The following is an 18153-nucleotide window of genomic DNA, read 5'->3' as shown; positions in this document are numbered from 1 at the left end:
TCTCATATTTACAGTCTTTAAACATATGTGTTCAATACGTGTTCATGCCCGAGATGTCCTCACCTCAGGGCCCACCTCCAGCTATTCCCATGGCACTAAAACACACACACAAGATGCTACAGCAAAGCAGCTCTGAGAAGCCATGAGATGCCACCCTACACTGCTGCTGCCCTGCAGGGGAAACACATGGAACCTGAACCAGGAGGAATCTGCTCTTCACCTTCCATGTCCCAGCTCCATCCCACAGAGCCAAACCACCAGCAGCTGCTCCCAAACTCAGCACAGGCAAACACTGAACTTCCAGGAATTCCTTTCAATGGATTAACCTGCCAAGAGGGAAACTTCCTTCTTCCAAACAGACACAAACTCCTTTTCTCCTTGGTGAATAGATTTGCAGGGAGATGGGGTGACAGATTTCCCTCCTGCCTCTGAAGGAAGCAGAAGGGATGTCCCAGCCCTGCTTTTTGCCACTACTCCTGGCTACCAGATCCCAGAGCAGAAAACCCATTCCACCCTAGGAGCAAGGTATTTTATGGTATCTCTCCCACCCCAGAAACTGCACAGTATATCCATATCATCCCTATTCTCCATTCACACCATAATCTCCTCTCTAAGGACTAGGTGCAGGATCAAGTTTCTGCTTTGCAAAGGGAAGCAGCCTCAGAAGCAATAGAGAATATCTGAAGAGGAAAGGAATATTTTAAGGCGAGGAAGATGGAAAAGATGGAAAGGAGAAAAGGTGCTGAAAGAGCAAGTTTTCCTGACAGCAACTTCTCCCTGTCCAAGCTGGAAAACCACCTGGGAACTGAGAGGATGAGTGGGAATTAATCCCAGCCTGATAACCCTACAGGGGCTGTGTGAAAGGGGTTATGTCCTAAAAAGACAAATAAACCTGGAATGTGGGACACCTGAGCCTCCCTGCTGCTGTCAGCATCCCCCTCTGCACAGCCAGGGAGTAACCAGCGTAAGTAAACAGCTCAAAGAAGGGATTTATTGAGGGAAGGATAACAACGCTCCATGGTTTATTCTCAGCTCTTGAAGTTTACAGCGTGGATTCTCCACCCGCAGCTCCCATGTATAGGAGGAACAGCTATAAAGTGACGCCAGGAGATGTTCTTTGTCATTAAGGAAAGAGCTCTAGCAACTAAGCTACACAGTTCACAAGTGTAAAAACAAGTCCTATTTACAGCCCAACACACGCACACAAAGCAAAGGGGAGGTGGGGCCTTGCCCCCTCTTTGCCATTAAACTCTCCCATCTGACCTCCTAGCAGTACAGCAATGCTTCCCCCAGCTCCCTCCCCCTTCCCATGGCTCATTTCAGGTCTTCTGGGAAGCCCGGCCCAGCCGTGGCATTTTCCCCTACACTCCAGCCTTTACTGTAAACCTGCTGCTTCTCCCTCCTCGCCCTGCTCTTGGGGGGCACAGGGTCCCCCAAGCTTTCCAGTGAGGCAGACACCAGCACCCCTTGCAAACCAAGCGCCCCCAGGTTGCTCTATCCCTCACCAGACAGGGACCGTTTTGCATTGCACTGATTTTGGGGGTCTCAGGAGGATAAACTCACTTGCTCACCCTCCCACCCCAAGCACTGATGCAGAACCAACGTGGGATTTGGGGGAAGGGAGAAGTTTGTATCCCCAGGCTCCAAAGCTGTGCAGTTCAGCCCATGCAGGGTGCGCTGCTCCCCACACAGCCCAAGAGCAGCAGCGTGCCCCATTGAGAAGCCAAGTTTGGAAGCATCACCCCAAAGCCCATGTGCCTGGGAGGGGAACGGGGCAGGGGGGGGACTTTATCACTGTCTGCTAAGATGGCAGCTGCTCTGACGCTGAACTACGTCTTGCAAAGTCAGCCCTGCCCTCAGCATCCGACTGCTGGGAACCACGGAGGGGGGGAGAGAAGGAAGGGGGAGGTTTGGATTCTCACTCACTCCTAGCCCAAAGCGGAGGGGACACCCCTGTCCCAAAGCCACCAATGCCAGCCTTGACATTGACCTGAAGCACTGTCCCACAGTGGGACACCCCTCAAGCCGTGCCAAGCCCCATAGACCCCCCCCCTTGCAGGGGTTGGGAGCTGTATTCCTGGCTTTCCTACAGCCCGAGGCGCTCCCACTCCCCCCAAGCACTGCTACTGGGGTTGGAAATCACAGCCTCTTACTCAGGGATGTGCAGGGGACAAGTGGAAGCTGCCTGCTCGGATGGGACCCCTGGGGAGTTGCCACCCACAGCCAGGGTTGGTCCCCCTCTGCTGCAACACCACCCGGGGCAGACCCGGACCTGCTGCTCTGGGATACACAGACCCCAAATCCACCGGGAGACAAGAGGCAGCTCCCGCCTGCTTTCAGGGAAGGGATAAACCCAACTTTGTGGAGTTTTCCTACTCTTCTCGCCCCTGTGCAGTGGGGAACCCACAGCCCCTGCAGCACTCACAGGAAAGGAAATACAGTAAGCAAAAGTGAGTTTTCCTTGGCCTTCCCGAGGGAGGAGAAAGCAGGAAGGGAAGGGGAGAAGGGGACAAGTTGTGCCCGGGCCGCAGCAGCGGGCGATGGTTTGCGCTTTGCACAACACGCGCCTGCTCCAATCTGCGCCGCTCGGGAACAATAAACAGGATCATACAAAGAAGTGGAAAGGCGGCATCTTTGCTTCTGGTTTCTATGACAGCATCAGAGACAAACCAACTATAAACTCTAATTCCTGGATTTCTCTCCCCCCCACACCCCCCCAACCCCTTTTGTCTGCCATTAATTAAAGTGGCCATATGGAAAAGGCTGATAATAACAGCAGATGAGGCAATGAGAGAGAGGGAAAGGGAAAGAAAGAAGAAATAAATAACTCAAAGTAGCAGCAGGGCGATGGTGAGGATTTAACTGAGGGTTTGCACTTGTTTTCAGTGGCTGCTCAGGGCAAAGGGATTCAACAGCACTGGGGGGAGCCAGGATGGGGGGGGCAGAAGGCAGCCTGCTCCTTCCCCTGCCCTACAGCCGCTCCAGGGGGGACTGGCATCATCCAAGTCCCTTCTCCAAAGGGACTGAACCCCTCAACCCACCCCTTTGTATGGGTGAGCCCCCGAGGGTACTGATCCCCCCCCCCCGGGAGGGTCTGTCCTACCCACCAGCAAACTGCACCCCAAACTCAGTCAAACTCACCAGGGTCAATCACAGCACAAGCACTTCCTCAGGACCCCTGTTCCCTCCATGCTTCCCCCAAAATCACCCACAAAACAACAGCAGCAACAACAACAAAAACTTTGCTCAAATTGATAACGAGATTAGCCAAGCAAAGCCTCTTCCCAGCTAAAAATAAGAACCCGCAGATTTCAGTCGTGGTCAACGTATAGAGAGAAATCCACCAACATGGCACACAGCCCCTGGTCCTCGCTGCTATAAATAGAGAACTCTGAAGTGGCACTGGGGGAAAGGGGAAAAAGAAAGATAAATAAAAAGAGGAATAAAGAGGAGTCTGCCAGGGGCAGGAGCAAACCCCAAGCAGGAGACCCAACGGGCACCACCAGCGCTCCGCACATGCATCCGGAGCTCCCCAAAGACCAAGGAGTGGGAGACAGCAGCCTGGGGTTGGAGTTTCCGTAGTAAAGGGGTTGGGAGAAGGGGAAGGAGGGGGCAGAGAGGGACGCGCGGAGCCCCGGCCCCACACCGCCATCAGCACCTCCGAGAGCTCCGCCGGAGCGTCTTCTGCTAACCCTGCGCACGCTTCCCTCCGGCCGAGCATCCACCGAGCTCGCGGTCCACACACCCGGCAAGCATCCTCTTCCAGGGGGAGTCACAAAGTTTCCCGGCTGAAGGCAATGTTGGGCTTTTTTCTTCCCTCTCCTTTCTTTTCCTCCTTTCCACCACCCCCCCCACACCCCCCTTTTAACAAATCTCCTTTCTCATCTTATTCAACCTCTTTCCAGTCAGAAGCGGATCCTGTCCACTCGCGTCTCGCAGCGAGCGAGCAAAGATGGACCTGGGAGCGTGATGGTCATGGTATAAAAAGAAAATCCCCCTCGGTTCTCCGGTGCAGTTTTCCAAACAACAAGCCAGGCTCCGTGCTCTAAAGGCGAAACGCCTGCGTCTGTTTACATCGACTGCGCGCTCCAAAAGCCTTTCCCCTCGGTCTCCATCCAAGGGAGGGGAGGGAAAGGGGGGAAAGAAAAAGAAGGGAGGGGGGGGGAAGAGGGAAAGAAAAAAGCCAGCGTTATCTGCCTTTGTCAGCGAAAGAACATAATATTGACTTACCTTTCCCCACAGCTATTGTCTGCCCCTTTACAAAATGACATCACGGAAACCAATCATGAAATTTACATGGGGGAGGTTGTGGGGGGAGAGTTCTTGGAGGGCAGCCCACTTCCCTACACCAGTAACACGCGTGTAAGACGGGTTGTTGGTGTCAATTAAATATCTGATACTCCTTAGTGTGTGAACTCTTAAGCCTGCTAAAGGCAATGTCTCATTTACTTAATGACCGCTCTCATTAATGGAAATGGCACAGAGGGGGCTTGCTGCGCCTTCCCTTTGTAAATACACTACCCATGAACCCTTGGGGTTGCAATATATCTGTTTACTCTCCGAGGTGAAATAAATTTACAGTATAGCATCAAAGAGAGAGGCAGAGAGAGATGGAGCCGCGGACTGGAGCGCACCGAGAGTTGGGGCTCTCCCGGTCCCTTTCGCCTCCTGCTCCCCCTCCCCGAGCCCCAGCAGAAGGTGAAGGATTTTACCCGAGCTGATTCATAATTAATATGCACGAGGCTCGGGGCTCCTTTGATAGCAGGCACACAAAAGGACGGCGACAAGCGCCGTGGCGTGTGTGTCCCCCCCTCCGCGCATCCCAGCGCGTGGTACGGCCCAATAATTCCTAATAGCAGCAAGCAGCGAGTGACAGATGCCCTGGGTTAGCACAGCTCCAGCGAAAGTACTTTACAATATTTATTGGTGGTTAGGAAGATGACCTATCACCATAAAGAACAGACTGGGAAATTTATCGCCTCTACGAACCTGGAAGTATTGCCTACTAGCTGATATACATATTCAAAAGCAAGTGGTTAAAAGGTATATAAATAGTTGTGTTTTTTCCCTCCTCTTTAAAATTAAATAAGAAATGTCAGACTATATTCCCAACAGACATCACCTCACCCCGGGAAGGACGGATTGTGGCTCAGGTGGTTACATTTTGGGCTTTGTGATGGGAGGGAGAATAACACAGGGAGAAGTCCTAAAAGAAAACTGTGACTAAAATAGTTTGGGGATTGGTTCTGAGCAAGTGAAGTGTGTGTTCTTCCATTACATCACTTTCCAGGAGCTACTATTACGCTTCTGTTCAGTGGAAAGCTGGCCACCCAGGAGGAGAAAGCGCTCACCAAGCTGGAGGGATGCTCTGGGGACAGACCCCGGCCCTGTGCAGAAGGAAGGGCATTAGCACATCCCCTCTGCCTGTCTGTCCCCTGCCAGACAGCAGCATTAGCACCTGGATTACAACTTTTTGGAAGCAGCAGGGAACACACAGGCAGCCCCATAGGATATGGGGAGGGGGGTGTAGGTGGTCACCTTTCTACCCAGTGCTTTTCCCCAGCACCACTGGGACGATTAAGACTTTACTGTCATCTTAATAAAGGCTTCCAAAAAGATGCAGGAGTGCACAAATGGATAGAAACCCCAGGAGCCTTTAGAGAGCTCGGAGAGCAGAGGCAGAGCCTGGCACAGAGTTGAATCCTGCTGGGGATGTGCTCTCCTGCAGGAAACTCCAGCTCCAGAGCTGCAGGAGAGCTCCAACCACCCCTTTCCAGGTCATCCCTGCCCAGGCCACGTGAGGCATGGTCAGGAGGGGGAAAAACCTCTCAAGCTGCCTGAGGTTTCAGCCCATGTGTGTTTATGAGCTTCCTGCCTAGCAGTGTGGGCTGTTGGAAGTGCTGCATGTAGCCCATAGACCATTCTTGGGTGCATAACAGGGGGGAGTGAGTCAATTCCCCATCTCAGGTGTTTTATTGAGGAGAAGGTGACAAAAGTACTAGTTTTAAACTGTTGAGGCCGCACTGGAGACTCTTAGGATGCAGTTTTCCATGCCTTGTGAGCCTGGTGTGCTCCTAGACCATTAACATAAAAGAGGTATTCAGCGGAGAGTACTCCTGAAAAGCTGCTTTCTATCTCCTTTGGACACACCACGAAAGACAGGGATATTTTACATCCTAAACCTTTGGCATTCAGAAATTCTATTAAACTCTTATCTGCAGGCAGCAGGCCTGGTGCTACACTGCATCTCCATTGTTCTGCACCCGTGATAGAATCAAAGGGAGGGATGGGTGGACTCAGCTCCTCTCTGCTCACAATGCTGCTTGGTCCCCTCCACCACTACTTAATTTCAAGATGCACTGTTAAAACTTGAGAAACAAAAGCACAATAGATGGGATAGAAGGCAGGAGGGAAGCGTGCTTACTTGCATGTTTCCACACAAATTTATGTGCACACACACACTGCACGTGTGTGAATATGCACATCTTCTGGGGACATTCCATCTGGACACAAGAGGAACATTTTTCACAATCAGCCATTGAAATAACCTCCCAAGGAAGTGGTGGATCCCACTTGTAAGACTCAGCTGGACAGGGTGCTGAGACATCTAGTCTAGGTCATGCTTCACCAAGAAAGGCCGGATCAGATGATGCACGAGGTTCCTTCCAACCTGGGATTCTATGACTCTATACCTGCGCCTCTCCAGCTGTTAGTACATATTAATTTTTATCACTGTTGTTGCATTTATTACCATGCAACTCACCAAGGATCCCTAAGGCAGCTGACAGCATTGATACCATTCGATTAAGCTCTGGGTTGCAAAAGAGTGTTTGGCGTTTCTTTGTCCCCAAACTCAGACTTTCCCTTCCCCTCAAACCCTTCCAAAACACTGCAAACACTCAGAAAGGGACCCACAGTTTCCAATCACCTCCAATTTCATCGGCTGGCAGAAATTCCCATCTCACAGCTCCCAAATCCCTCCTCAGCCCCCAGTGTCTCCGGGCACACATACACCATCCCCAAGCTGGAGGAACCCGAGAGGGAAGCGAGGCCATGTGTGGGCCAGGCGGGCCACTGGTCAGCACCACGGCCGCGGACAGCTCCCATCACCCCACCGCTCCTCACCCCCTTCAGCATCTTGCAACCTTTTTGGGGGGATTTGGGGCTTTTCTGACCTCTTCAGAGTCACTTTACAGCAGTTTCCAGGAAAGAAATAATTACTGTGTGGTCCCAGGTCGGGAAGAGCTGCTGCTTCCCTATGGGAGCCGCACAGCAGAGAGGTATTCAATACATATTCATGTATTTTCGCGTTGTTTGAGGCAGGAGCAAGAGGATCGCTGCCTGCCTGTCCCCCGCAGAAGCGAATGCCAAAAGGGTTTGTAAAAGTAGATTCACTTCGCACACAAATCGCCGTGCAATTTATTAACAAACATAATAATAATCCTGCTCTGCTCCTGTTTTCAGATCAAACGTTTCAAGTTTGAGATTATTCAAAATAAAGCTGCTTTTGCTTGTGTAAATACAGGCATAAAACCGCCACATTGCATTTCGCTGGCTTCTTTGAGGCCGTTTCAAAGCAAATTAGATCTCAAACTTTATGCATTTGTAATTGGCACCAACTTCTCCGGTTACCAGCTGGGGGTGAAAGATTTCTCTTCCTTTTTTTTTTCCCCCCCCTTTCCTTGTTTCTTTCTGAAAGCTTCTATGCAGATGGGCTGACTGCCTTAATGCCTCAGACTACAATTAGTGCTGTTGTATGCCGAATAGAAATGGCCAGCATTAATATTGTATATGGAACAGCTGAAGGGTTGCGAAGAAACCTGCCCACTACAGGCCCCTGGCAGATGGAACAACATGCACAGGCACAAAAAAAAACTTCTAATAACCCTTTGCTCGTTCTCCAGAGCGCCCCTTCCCCCCGATCTGGGCGGCTCCTTCCCGAAGGGGCAACGCCTTTGTCTCACCCAAACCTTGAGCTCTTTTTCTCCCCGAAGAACAACAATTGGAGCAATCACCGTCTTTTTGCTCGCATTATCCCTAAACTTACTCCTTTGTTCCCGGGTTAATTCAGGCACCAAAACACATTCAGCTGAGCAGGCAGCAAACAACTTTGTACTTAGTGGCATCCTCCTCACCCTTTCATTATCCAGCAATGTGCAAGTGGGGCATAAAAATAAACACGCAAAAGCAAACCGAACACCACCACCCCCAGCAGAAGTGTGACCAGAAGCGGCAGAAAACAGGATTTTCTCCCTCCTCCCTACCCAGTCCTTTGTAGTTAGGTGAAACCCACAGCAGCAGGGACAAAGCCCCGCTGGTGCCCCGGAGTGGCAGCATCCACCCCCCCCCCCCATCCCCCGTATCCTTTCGCAGCTGAGCCCGGTACCGACAAACACGAGAAACCTGCGCTTTGAAACCTCTTTCCACCGGGGATAAAACATCGTAAAACAAGGGGGAACGGAGGACTTTGTGCGTCCGCAACCCCCCTTTTTGGGTGGCTTAAGCAGAATTAAGCTGCTAGAGCGATTTAGATGGGAAACATGGGGGGAATCGCTCAGGAACACCCATCCACACTCACACCCCCTCCCCACTCTGCCGGCAAACGGCTACGAACCGAGGAAGGTCCCGCAGAGCTTCATCCTTGCCGGGAGGCGGCGGGAGCCGTGGCCCGTGCGGGAGCGGGGCCGCCGCCGTGGGGTTACTCCATCCGCCCTGGGAAAAGTTGCGTCCGGAGCAAAAACTTATGTGCAGCGGCGGCCAATGGGACCTCGCCGCAAAATCACTGCGGCGCACTCGGCGGCCAATCCGCGGGGGCCCCGCACAATGGCTCTGGGGGGTGTGCGTGTGTGTTTGACCCCCCTCCCTCCCCGCTATCCCCCCTGGATGGGCAGGGAAGGGGGGAAGCTGGGGAAGGGCACCCATCCTCAGTCGTGTGAGGGGCTCACTGCCTTTCATTGGGAGAGAGGTGAAGTGATAACATCCACATCCCGGAGGGGGTAGGAAGCCCTGTCCAGGCAAAGCAGCCCCAGGGAGCCTGATCTGCACCCATTATGTCAGTGAGACCCCAAAACACACTCTATGTGCTTGTGGAGTGGGAATCCTCCCCAGCTAACCCTAGGCTGAGCAACCATGTGGCTCTGAGCAGCCAGCGGTCAGGACACTGGACCCCTCACATGCAAATGTCTGCTTAGAAACACACAAGTCCAATTATAGCCACACATTTGAGGCTTTGGTTGAGTCCAGGGTGCATGGGGAAAGGAAAAGGGGGAATTGGTTCTGGGAGAGATCTGAAATGGAAGAGGATGTCCCTCTGCCTCAAAGGACAGATGGCAACATTGGACTGAACTGATCCCAGCTGGAGAAAACTGGCTACAGGCCAGTGAAGAACACTCTCACTGGCCTTCCAGATGGAAAAGCAGGGAAATAGTTACCAGGAAATAATAATAATAATAATAATAATAATAATAATAATAATAATAATAGAAAAGTAACCAAGATTGTGATTAACATGTATGATAGCACTGAACTTTGTTACCCCATTGACAAAGCGCCCTTCCAGGTTGTGTGACCCACTGTGCTCTGCTTATTGCCTTGGATAAAACCAAGCCCAGCTCTTTCTGTGGTCAGCCCTGGCCTGCAGAGAGAGGAAAGTTCCCTTTCTGAAAGTAAGGGAGAGGAGGGATTTGCCTGGCAAAAAGCTGGATCATCAGTGTCGATCTCAGCATTGTGACCCGGGTGGGCAAATAAATGCATTTGCAGGGAGAAAGCCCACCCAAGCCTTAGTTTGGGTAATTTGGGAAAGGGGGGCAAGCCTGTGCTTGGAGGGACAGGTGGCACCAGTAATAAGGAGCCCAGAACAAAGCTGATAGTACTAAGGAGAGTTGAATGCAGTTTATCTCAGCAGGACAAGCCTGTGTATTTGGGGGGTTTTATTATCTTATAAGGAGGGATGCAGTTGGAATAAAGGTCAGCAAAGAATGTAGAACAAGAGGCTAATTCACTCTTTGGTGCAAGATCCAGAACTCTTTGTTGAATACATCCAATTCCTTAACCCAGATTTCTCTGAAAGCAGAGAGCTGGAAGAGGGATTGAGGAGGAACAGCTTTTCTGGGGGAATAGCAGAGTGCACCTTCTCTCTGCACATCCATCACGGTCTTCTGCTGGTGACAGCACTGTCAAGGGAAATAATACATACAATCATCATTGGATGTAATTGAAAGTCAGGAATTGAAGTAAAATTCAAAGTGTAACTGTGGAATATGTAGGCTTCTGCTATTAGCAGGACCTGGATAAGCCATGCTTACTTCAGCCAGATCACTCATCCAGGCTGGATATGGCTCAGGAAAGGAGCTGGAGCCTGCCTCTTGTACAGATACATCTGACTGCAGAACTCTCTGTACCGAAGGGGGTATGAGACAGCCTGTTTGCGGACTGGCACCTCTTCCGTCTTTGAATTAACAACTCTGTCTTTGCAGAATATCCTGTGCTTTATTGTCCCTTCAATCCCCACCTTGGAAGATGAGAGGTGACATTGCAGAGAGCTCCGCGCTTGGAAAATGACTTTCAGAATGGTGTTCTGGCAATTTGAAACTTTCACTCTCTTATCTTCAGCCTCTTGGGGCTTCAATGGGAGACAGCAAAGTGCCTCTTCCTCCTCCCCTCTTTTCTTTTCCTCCCCTGTTCTCCTGCAGCTGCAGCAGCCGGGATTCAGCAAGGTCACTCAACTCCATTGCTTCCTGCATGCAGGAGATCTCAAATTAAGGGGTGTTGGGAGCAGCCTGTTGAGATGAAACAGCCTTCACTCAGCTCCTGCAAGCAAGGAAACAAAACTCATTCACAGCAGCTCCAGCCTGGCCCACCTTCCCTGTGCATTAGCGGGAGAAAAGGTGAAGCTGTGAAGGAGCAAAAAGCAGAGCGAAATTAGTCCATCCTTGAGCTGAAAGCACATTCGTCAAGCAAAGGGAGCTCCCAGATGTCATTATAAGGCCTTGTGGCTGCAGCTGCCTTGTCCCCTCCTTGGTGTTTTCACCAGCATCTCGTTCTGGTTCTTGTTTCCCCCATATTCATGCACTGCCTCCCCTTTCCCCCTTCACTGGTGAGGCAGAGCTGGTCCTGGCTCCATCCATGCCCTGGTCTTAGAGCACAGTGCAAAGATATGGGAGCTTATCCCTCTGGGCTTGCCAGCAGCGTGATCTTTTTCCCACCAGCCTTAGTCTTCTGCAGGCTGGGGGGAGTTTGGTATTCCATGTGTGTAGTTTTGTATCTGAAAATATAAAATAAAATAAAATAATGCAAATGAAACTAAAAATAAAATAATAAAAAGTAAAATTAAATATAAAGCAAAATAAAATAAAAGAAAGTAAAATAATGAAAACTAAGCTAAATATTAAAATAAATAAGATAAATTTATAAAAAGTAAAATAAAAAATAAGTAAAATAAAATAAAGTAAAATAAAGTAATTAAAAACTAAAATAAAAAAATAAATAAAATTAAATTAAAATAAAATAAAATAAAAGCACCAAGACATTTCCCTTCAAACACCATCTTCCCAGCAGCCTGTGCTATACCCCCCCAACAACAGCCCTGCCTTTTTCACAAAGGGGATAGTTCCAGTCATCTGATGACTGGAATCTGCCTCCAATCTCCTCCCTCCAGCACCTCTCTCATGGCTGCACCAGGGGAAGCCAGAGAAGCAGTATGCAGATATTGTCAAGCTCAACTTGATAGGTACTGTCAAAACTGCCGGAGTGTGGTGACAATAAACATTTCCGCTGGCTAACAATTTGCTGCGAAGGGGGCTGACCCTGAAATCGAGTTCTGCTGTAATGAGCACTCTGACTCCAAATATTTGCATTTTTGCTGACAAGGTTCACTCTCCAGGAGGTTCCCTCCACCCGTGAGCAATCTGCCTCAAACGAGACGCAGGAGGGATGCGGGTTCCTGAGCCAGTTTGTTGGCTGCTGGGCAGGAGGGATGTGCACATGCCCAAAATCAGCCACTGCGGATGGGGGATGCTCGACCCTAGGAGCTGCTCAACTCCGGGGTGTTGATCGCCTTCATTGAGAAAGCCTTTCCCCGTTAGGTTCTGTACGGCAGCGTGATGCTGTCAATGTAAAACTAAAGGTGATGATTAACCTCACATAGCAGATGGGGAAACTGAGGCACGGGGTGACTCAGGACCATGTTTGGACTGGTTTTGCTGAGCAGGACACGGAGCAGCCAAGAAAGGAGCAGTCAGTGCTGACTGCCCATCACTCAGCGCTGCGCCCCGGCCACACGGTGGGAGGAGGCTGAAGCCCCCCCGCCCTCTCAGCAGCTCGGTTTGGTGCTGCAGCTCATTCCAGCACATGGAAAGCTGGGGCTGCCCGCCCTCAGGAGCTGCTGCACTGAATCTTCTTCCACCCTCTTCAGAATGGCAAGTGGTTTGACCAAGGTTACAGAGACCAGCAGAGTGAAGAGCTAAGCATCACCCTCCTTAGCCCACAGTCCCAAAGCCCAGCTGGGCTCAGTGTATCAGACATACTGAGTTCCCTTGCACAGGCAGAAATGCAGTGCTTATGTGTTTGAGGATTGAGTTTCTTAGGAAAACTATATTCGTAAGGATGATCCCAAAATTAGTGGCCATTAATGATGGACAAATGACTGCCTAATTCCCCAGGGGCAAAGTTTCCAGCCTTGATAGGCTGAGGGTTTACTTGCACAATTCACCTCTGTGGAATGTCCTTCAAAGCTTACCCAAAGTCGAGCACCTCTCATGTTCTGCACCAGCACAGGGAGAAGGTGCAGGGCTTGATCCCACAGTATCCAATATGCTGCACATGGAAATGTCCTTTTGGTCAGTGCACACCAGCATGGCTTAAGTCTCACACATCCCATCCTAAGTGTTAGGCATGGGGCAGAGCAGCAGCCAGGACAGGATGCTGCTTTCTAGCTTATCACTTCAGCATCCCATTGCCACAATTAATCTTTAATACCATGAAAACACCCCCAAGCAGGCAGGTTCTCACAAGAAGGTGGGAGAGCTGGATTTCATTTCTGTTCCTGGCACTGGTTTTTTAGGGTGGCCATGGGGAAAAGTCTTCATCCATTTTCCCCCTGACACTTGGCTTCTATATTTGGAGTAAGAGGTGCTCAGAGTTCACCGCCCCTCTCACCACGTCCATCAGCAGTGCTTGCCACGCTGGGGCTTTGATTTCTTGAGAGCCCTAAATTCCTAGACAAATACATAATAAATTGTAATAAAACTTCACACTCCTGCAGGAACGTGGGGGAAAAAAGACAGAAAGAATCCTTATAGGTTTGCAAAAAGGACATAAAGGGAAGAAAAGCACAGCTTATTTCATTTTTATCTCCCTTTCCCTTCCCTACTGTAATGAAAGGCAATTTTCACCAGCAGAGTGTTGTCATTTTGCTGAAGAAAAAAATCACAGTTTTGGCCAGAGAGGATTATTTGGGTTTTTTTCACCCTATTCCTGACAGAGAGCTGTTGTGTTCCTGGTAGCACTGTGCCTTGGAAGGCACCCAGGCTCCAACATCCATGCGCTCCAGTGTGGCCATCCTGCACGATGCCGCCTTGCTGGGCTCACCATGGTGCTCAATAGAGTGTGAGAACTGGATGGGTGCTGCTGCACCCAGTTGTGCTGCATCCTTGGAATCTCCTCCCTGTGGTCCCTCTGTATGTCTCTACTGGGACTTTTTCCCAATGCTTCTTGTTGCAAGGGAGGTTCTCAGCACTGACAGACATGGTTATCATCCTCTCAGCCCTCCTAGGATTCTCCATCTCCAGGTGGACAGCCTCAGGTTCCTCTTATTTTTCTTTTCCGTCATAAACTGTGAGCCAAAACACCCTGGTTAAAGGCTACAAGCTGAATTCTCCAGTTCACCATTGACTGCAAAGAGATGATTTCTCCTCTTCCTTCTTCTTCCCCTCGTTCCCTCCTCTCTGGCACAGGACAATTACCACGGCTCCCAGACACACACCACAAGCCCCTTGCCAGCTGAGCCATTTCACCCTGTCCTCGTTGCAAGCCGTGCTGGGAAGCCCATAAAGCACAAGGGAGGGATAATTACTAGTCCCAGCACTGCGATGATAATTAATACTCTGCTAAAAGGAGCGCTTGTCAGGTCAGGGAGCAGGAGGAGGGATGGGAAAACAAACAGGCAGAGATAAATCCTGAGCAAAGGTTTGGGGATTTGAGGAAGGGGCTGGGGACAAGGGGCAGGAAGGAGGAGCATTGAGGTGCAGGTATCCAGGGTGATGGGAATGGGGTCTGTGCTCAACCACAGGCTCTTGGAAAGCTAGTGTTTCGCACCCATGGGTGCGCTATTGGGGAGCTTTACTCTGCATTGTATCACAGAACCCAGTCCCATCCTCCTTCAGCACTGAGACAGCAATACACCAAGCCAACCTGAACCATATTTGCCCCACTGGGGAGGTGGGAGGAGCTGGGTGAAGTTCCCAGTGTCCTCTCAACCAACAATGGAAAAGCTCTTTGCATGGTGGGTCCTGGATTGGACGGTGTTTGCCAGCCAGGCTTCTGCGTGAATCTTGCTGCCTATGGGTCACAAGGACTGGAGGCAAATTTTGCTCTCCTAATATTCACTTTTAACATAAAACTCTTCCCTGGGAAACAAGCACTATTCCATTTTCTATCTAAAGACTATGTGTGGTATTTAGCAAACAGCTTTGATCTTCAGCCCAAATCAACTCCATCCCTGAGTGAGCATCCCACAGACCTCACACCACACAAGCAGGATCTCCAAACAAGTTAGAGCATCTACTCATCCCCCTTTGTGCACACAGAGCTCCTCATACCCTGAGTTATGGCTTTCCCCTCTTCAAAGTTTTCTCAGTTTAATACTGATTTCAATATTTGGGGGACATCAGAGCCCACCTTTTAACTGAGGTTGGAGAAGGAAAGGTGGAAGAAATATAAAGAATTCCATGGTAGCAATGGGGAGCTTGAAACCTAAATGTCATAAATCAAAACTCAATAAATCTGAGTGAGGTGAAGCATAACAAAAGGGAGGGTGTCAGACAAATGTGGGCTTGGGGTTTTCCTCAAAGAGAGGCATCTGGAGAGCCCTGGGGTTTGTTCTTCTCTCCCTTGGTCCCATCACCTGAATGATCAGCAAACCCCCTTCATAGATGCTGTGCATCAGCCTGTTTGCAATGGAGTTAAACCAAAAAAGACAACCCATGGTAAAGGGTGAGAGAAGCAGAGGAGTGCTGGCAAGGGAGAACAATATGTTTTCAGACAAGCTTTAAAAAGGAATGTTATGTTAATACGAATTTGGCGTCACACTGTCATAACACCATCAAAATGACATGCTGCCACCACTAATACGACTGTTTAGGGAATAGGCAACATGAACAAAAAAGCAATTCACTTAGAAACAAACTGGGATGAGTCTATGCTGTAAGAAAACAGAAATACGCTGCAATCCAAGGAAGGACCAGACAAATGCTCCACAGTTGCTGGTGACAGTGATGCAAATGGGAAGCAGAAGCTCTGAACAGAACTTGCTCCTTGTTTTCCATGACCTCTTAGCCTTCACTGGGATAATCTGCTCCTAAGAGAGAAACAGTTTAAGGACAGCTGTTCTGGCATTAATTAAAAAGCCCTACAGTCCTTCCCTAATAGACCCACTTTCCTCCTCAGATCTTCTTCCTCCATTTGTTTTCATACCTGTCCTTAATTAAGTCCAGTGAGAGGAATTCACCCCTTCAAATGTGTTAAAAACGGATGTTCTCAAGGCACCTGCATCTGAGGAAACTGATTTTTTGAAGCCCATGAATTACATGAAGAGGGGACATTTTCAAGCTGAACGCTCCCTTTTGATGAGCACAAACAAGCTGCTCTATGTTAAAAACCATTCCTCTTGCTTTTAGACCTCCTTTGGCAAGAGCTCAGCTGGTAGGGTGCTAAACAGTCACTTGAAGGACTACAAGCCTACGAGCGCATTGAGGATGAGTCCTTCAGAAGGGAGATGCAGCATCGCTCCATCTGAGGATGCCCCTCTCCAGGGATAGCTATGGAAACACGCAGCCCGGCAGTGCTGACAGAGGCTTGTTGACCAACAAGATTCTGGCACAAGCCCTGTGGCTCAGCCATGGCAACAGGGCTGGTGGCGCGGCGGCAGCTGCTGCTGTGCACAGGGAAGAGCTTTTCAAAATACCACGGCTCAAACCCATGACAGAACACAAAAATAGCAAATAGGAAAGCAAACAAGGCTGCGTGTGAAATAGAAGCCAGGAAGGATGTTAGGTACAATTATAGCTATTGCCTGCCCCAAATCTTCCTGGACTTCTAACTCAATGCGTCGTCACTACGCACAATTCAACTGCTATTTTTTATTTGGTCAGAAAATGTCGAATTTCTTCCTTATTTTTCGTTTGTGAATTCTTGATAATGTGATCAAAATTAAAGCTGAGTGGCACCAGACTAAGGCCAAAACATTGGGATTTGCTGGTCTCCCAGGCATAGGTTCCCAGCCCAAAGGTGCCCCCACACCATCATCCCTTTAGCCCCAGCCCCTGCAGAATCAGCCCATGGGGTGCAAAAGGAGATGCTTATCGCCTCATTCCTCATATAAATCTGATAGATTTATACTCCCAGGTATAAATCTGATAGAATATGTCTTAGAGCCTGTCTGAGGGACACCTTTAATGATAATTCCATACCTCTTGTCAGAGCCTGCAGAAAAGGTGTTCAATCAAGGAGGTGGTGATGCAGCGGGATGAAGCGTAAGCTTCTCCAAAGCCACCCCATCTCCAGCTGAGCCTCGAGTGAGCTAAATTCATTGCTGGTGTCAGTCCAGTGAAGCACACAATTACACAGGCAAGATTTTGGGCTGTGCTGTCTAGTTCCGTTAGGCCACCCCATCAGGAGCTGCAGAGATTGCGGCCAGGAATTTGCTTATGGAAGAATGAAAAATCGCCCCCTTCAATCTTTTCCTTCCCACCTGCTGGGTTTTATCTCTTAAAAACCTGACAAACAAGGCAGGAAGATTTGCTCCGAGAGCTTTGACCCGTGGGTTGGTTCCCTCAGCTTGCTAACAGCTGAGCATTTCAGAAAAGCAGGTCTTTGCCATGCGGGATGAATTACCCGTGGTACAGCAGATCTGCACAGTGGTAGGCTGGGTTCTGCTGGAGCTGGGCATTTGCCATGCTTTCCTAGAAAAGCTCTCTGCTGCTCTCCTTGCAACATTAATTCTGAGCAACAGAGATGGAATGAAATGTACGTTTGAAAGCAAGCCACGAGGCAGAGAGCAATATTTAGCTTTCCTCTCCCAGAGGTCTCACCTGTGTTGGCACTGGTTTAAAGATGTTAGAATGGGATTAGGGGGCTAAATCAGATGTTTTATTAGTTACAGGAGCCCATTTTCCTTGCTAAATAATTGAGTGTGTGCGCTTAAGGCAAGAGTCGAGGCTGGCTGCTGAAAGGGTGCCCGTGGAACTCCAGGCTGATATTTCACAGAGGATCAGATGGAGTGTGCAGCATCAGCCTGTCTGTGAAGACTTCTGGGTCTTCTGTCATCTGGCGTGGATGCTGCTTGTTACTGGGAACAGCAGTTCCTGGGACATTTCTGACAAGGATTTACATGAGGAGAAGCAAAGGTCTGAAATTTCTTTAAAGGAAATACGTTTTCTTCTAAATAGAATCATAGAATCATAGAATAGTTCGGGTTGGAAAGGACCTTAAGATCATCCAGTTCCAACCCCCCTGCCATGGGCAGGGACACCTCGCTCTAAACCATATTACCCAAGGCCTCGTCCGACCTGGCCTTGAACACTGCCAGGGATGGAGCATTCACAGCCTCCCTGGGCACCCATTCCAGTGCCTCACCACCCTCACAGGAAAGAATTTCCTCCTTATATCCAGTCTAAACTTCCCCTGTTTCAGTTTTAACCCATTACCCCTTGTCCTTCCACTACAGTCCCTAATGAAGAGTCCATCCCCAGCACCCCTATAGGCCCCCTTCAGATACTGGAAGGCTGCTATGAGGTCTCCACGCAGCCTTCTCTTCCTGTCTTCAAAAAGGGGTTTTGTTTGTCTTTTTGTATGCCAAATGTGTCTACGATGAGAATTCAAAGGCCTGGTTAGCTTCAGGTCTTTATGTAGTGCTATCCAGTCCAGGAGATGAAAAAG

The 18153-nt window shown here is 49.6% G+C and overlaps 1 protein-coding gene and 1 long non-coding RNA gene across 8 annotated transcripts in view; both read right to left on the bottom strand.

Annotated features, from left to right (window-relative positions):
* MYT1 (myelin transcription factor 1) overlaps nucleotides 1-8734 on the bottom strand; it is a 62367-nt gene extending 53633 nt beyond the window's left edge. For 4 of the 7 annotated variants that reach the window (XM_061361503.1, XM_061361504.1, XM_061361505.1 and 1 more), the window contains exon 1: nucleotides 8615-8734. In XM_061361503.1, the coding sequence (XP_061217487.1) occupies nucleotides 8615-8639 (25 nt within the window). In that variant the 5' untranslated portion in view covers nucleotides 8640-8734. Of the gene's footprint in view, nucleotides 1-3658; nucleotides 3826-3895; nucleotides 4153-4230; nucleotides 4483-8614 lie in introns of those variants that run through there. The other 3 variants (XM_061361507.1, XM_061361508.1, XM_061361509.1) reach the window with 3 other exon arrangements.
* Nucleotides 8735-15391: 6657 nt separating this feature from the next.
* LOC133216633 (uncharacterized) lies at nucleotides 15392-17656 on the bottom strand. Its single transcript, XR_009726680.1, has 2 exons — nucleotides 16686-17656; nucleotides 15392-15571 (listed from the first exon to the last, which is right to left on the bottom strand). It is a non-coding gene; the product is annotated as an uncharacterized LOC133216633 (long non-coding RNA).
* Nucleotides 17657-18153: the final 497 nt, after the last annotated feature.

Source organism: Neopsephotus bourkii, unplaced genomic scaffold (assembly GCF_033783945.1).
Source record: "Neopsephotus bourkii isolate Nb327-2 ecotype Australia unplaced genomic scaffold, CSIRO-AGI_Nbou_v1 NB_1060, whole genome shotgun sequence".
NCBI lineage: Eukaryota > Metazoa > Chordata > Aves > Psittaciformes > Psittacidae > Neopsephotus > Neopsephotus bourkii.
Note: the sequence above shows the minus strand (reverse complement) of the source record. Positions and strands in the feature narration are given on the sequence as shown.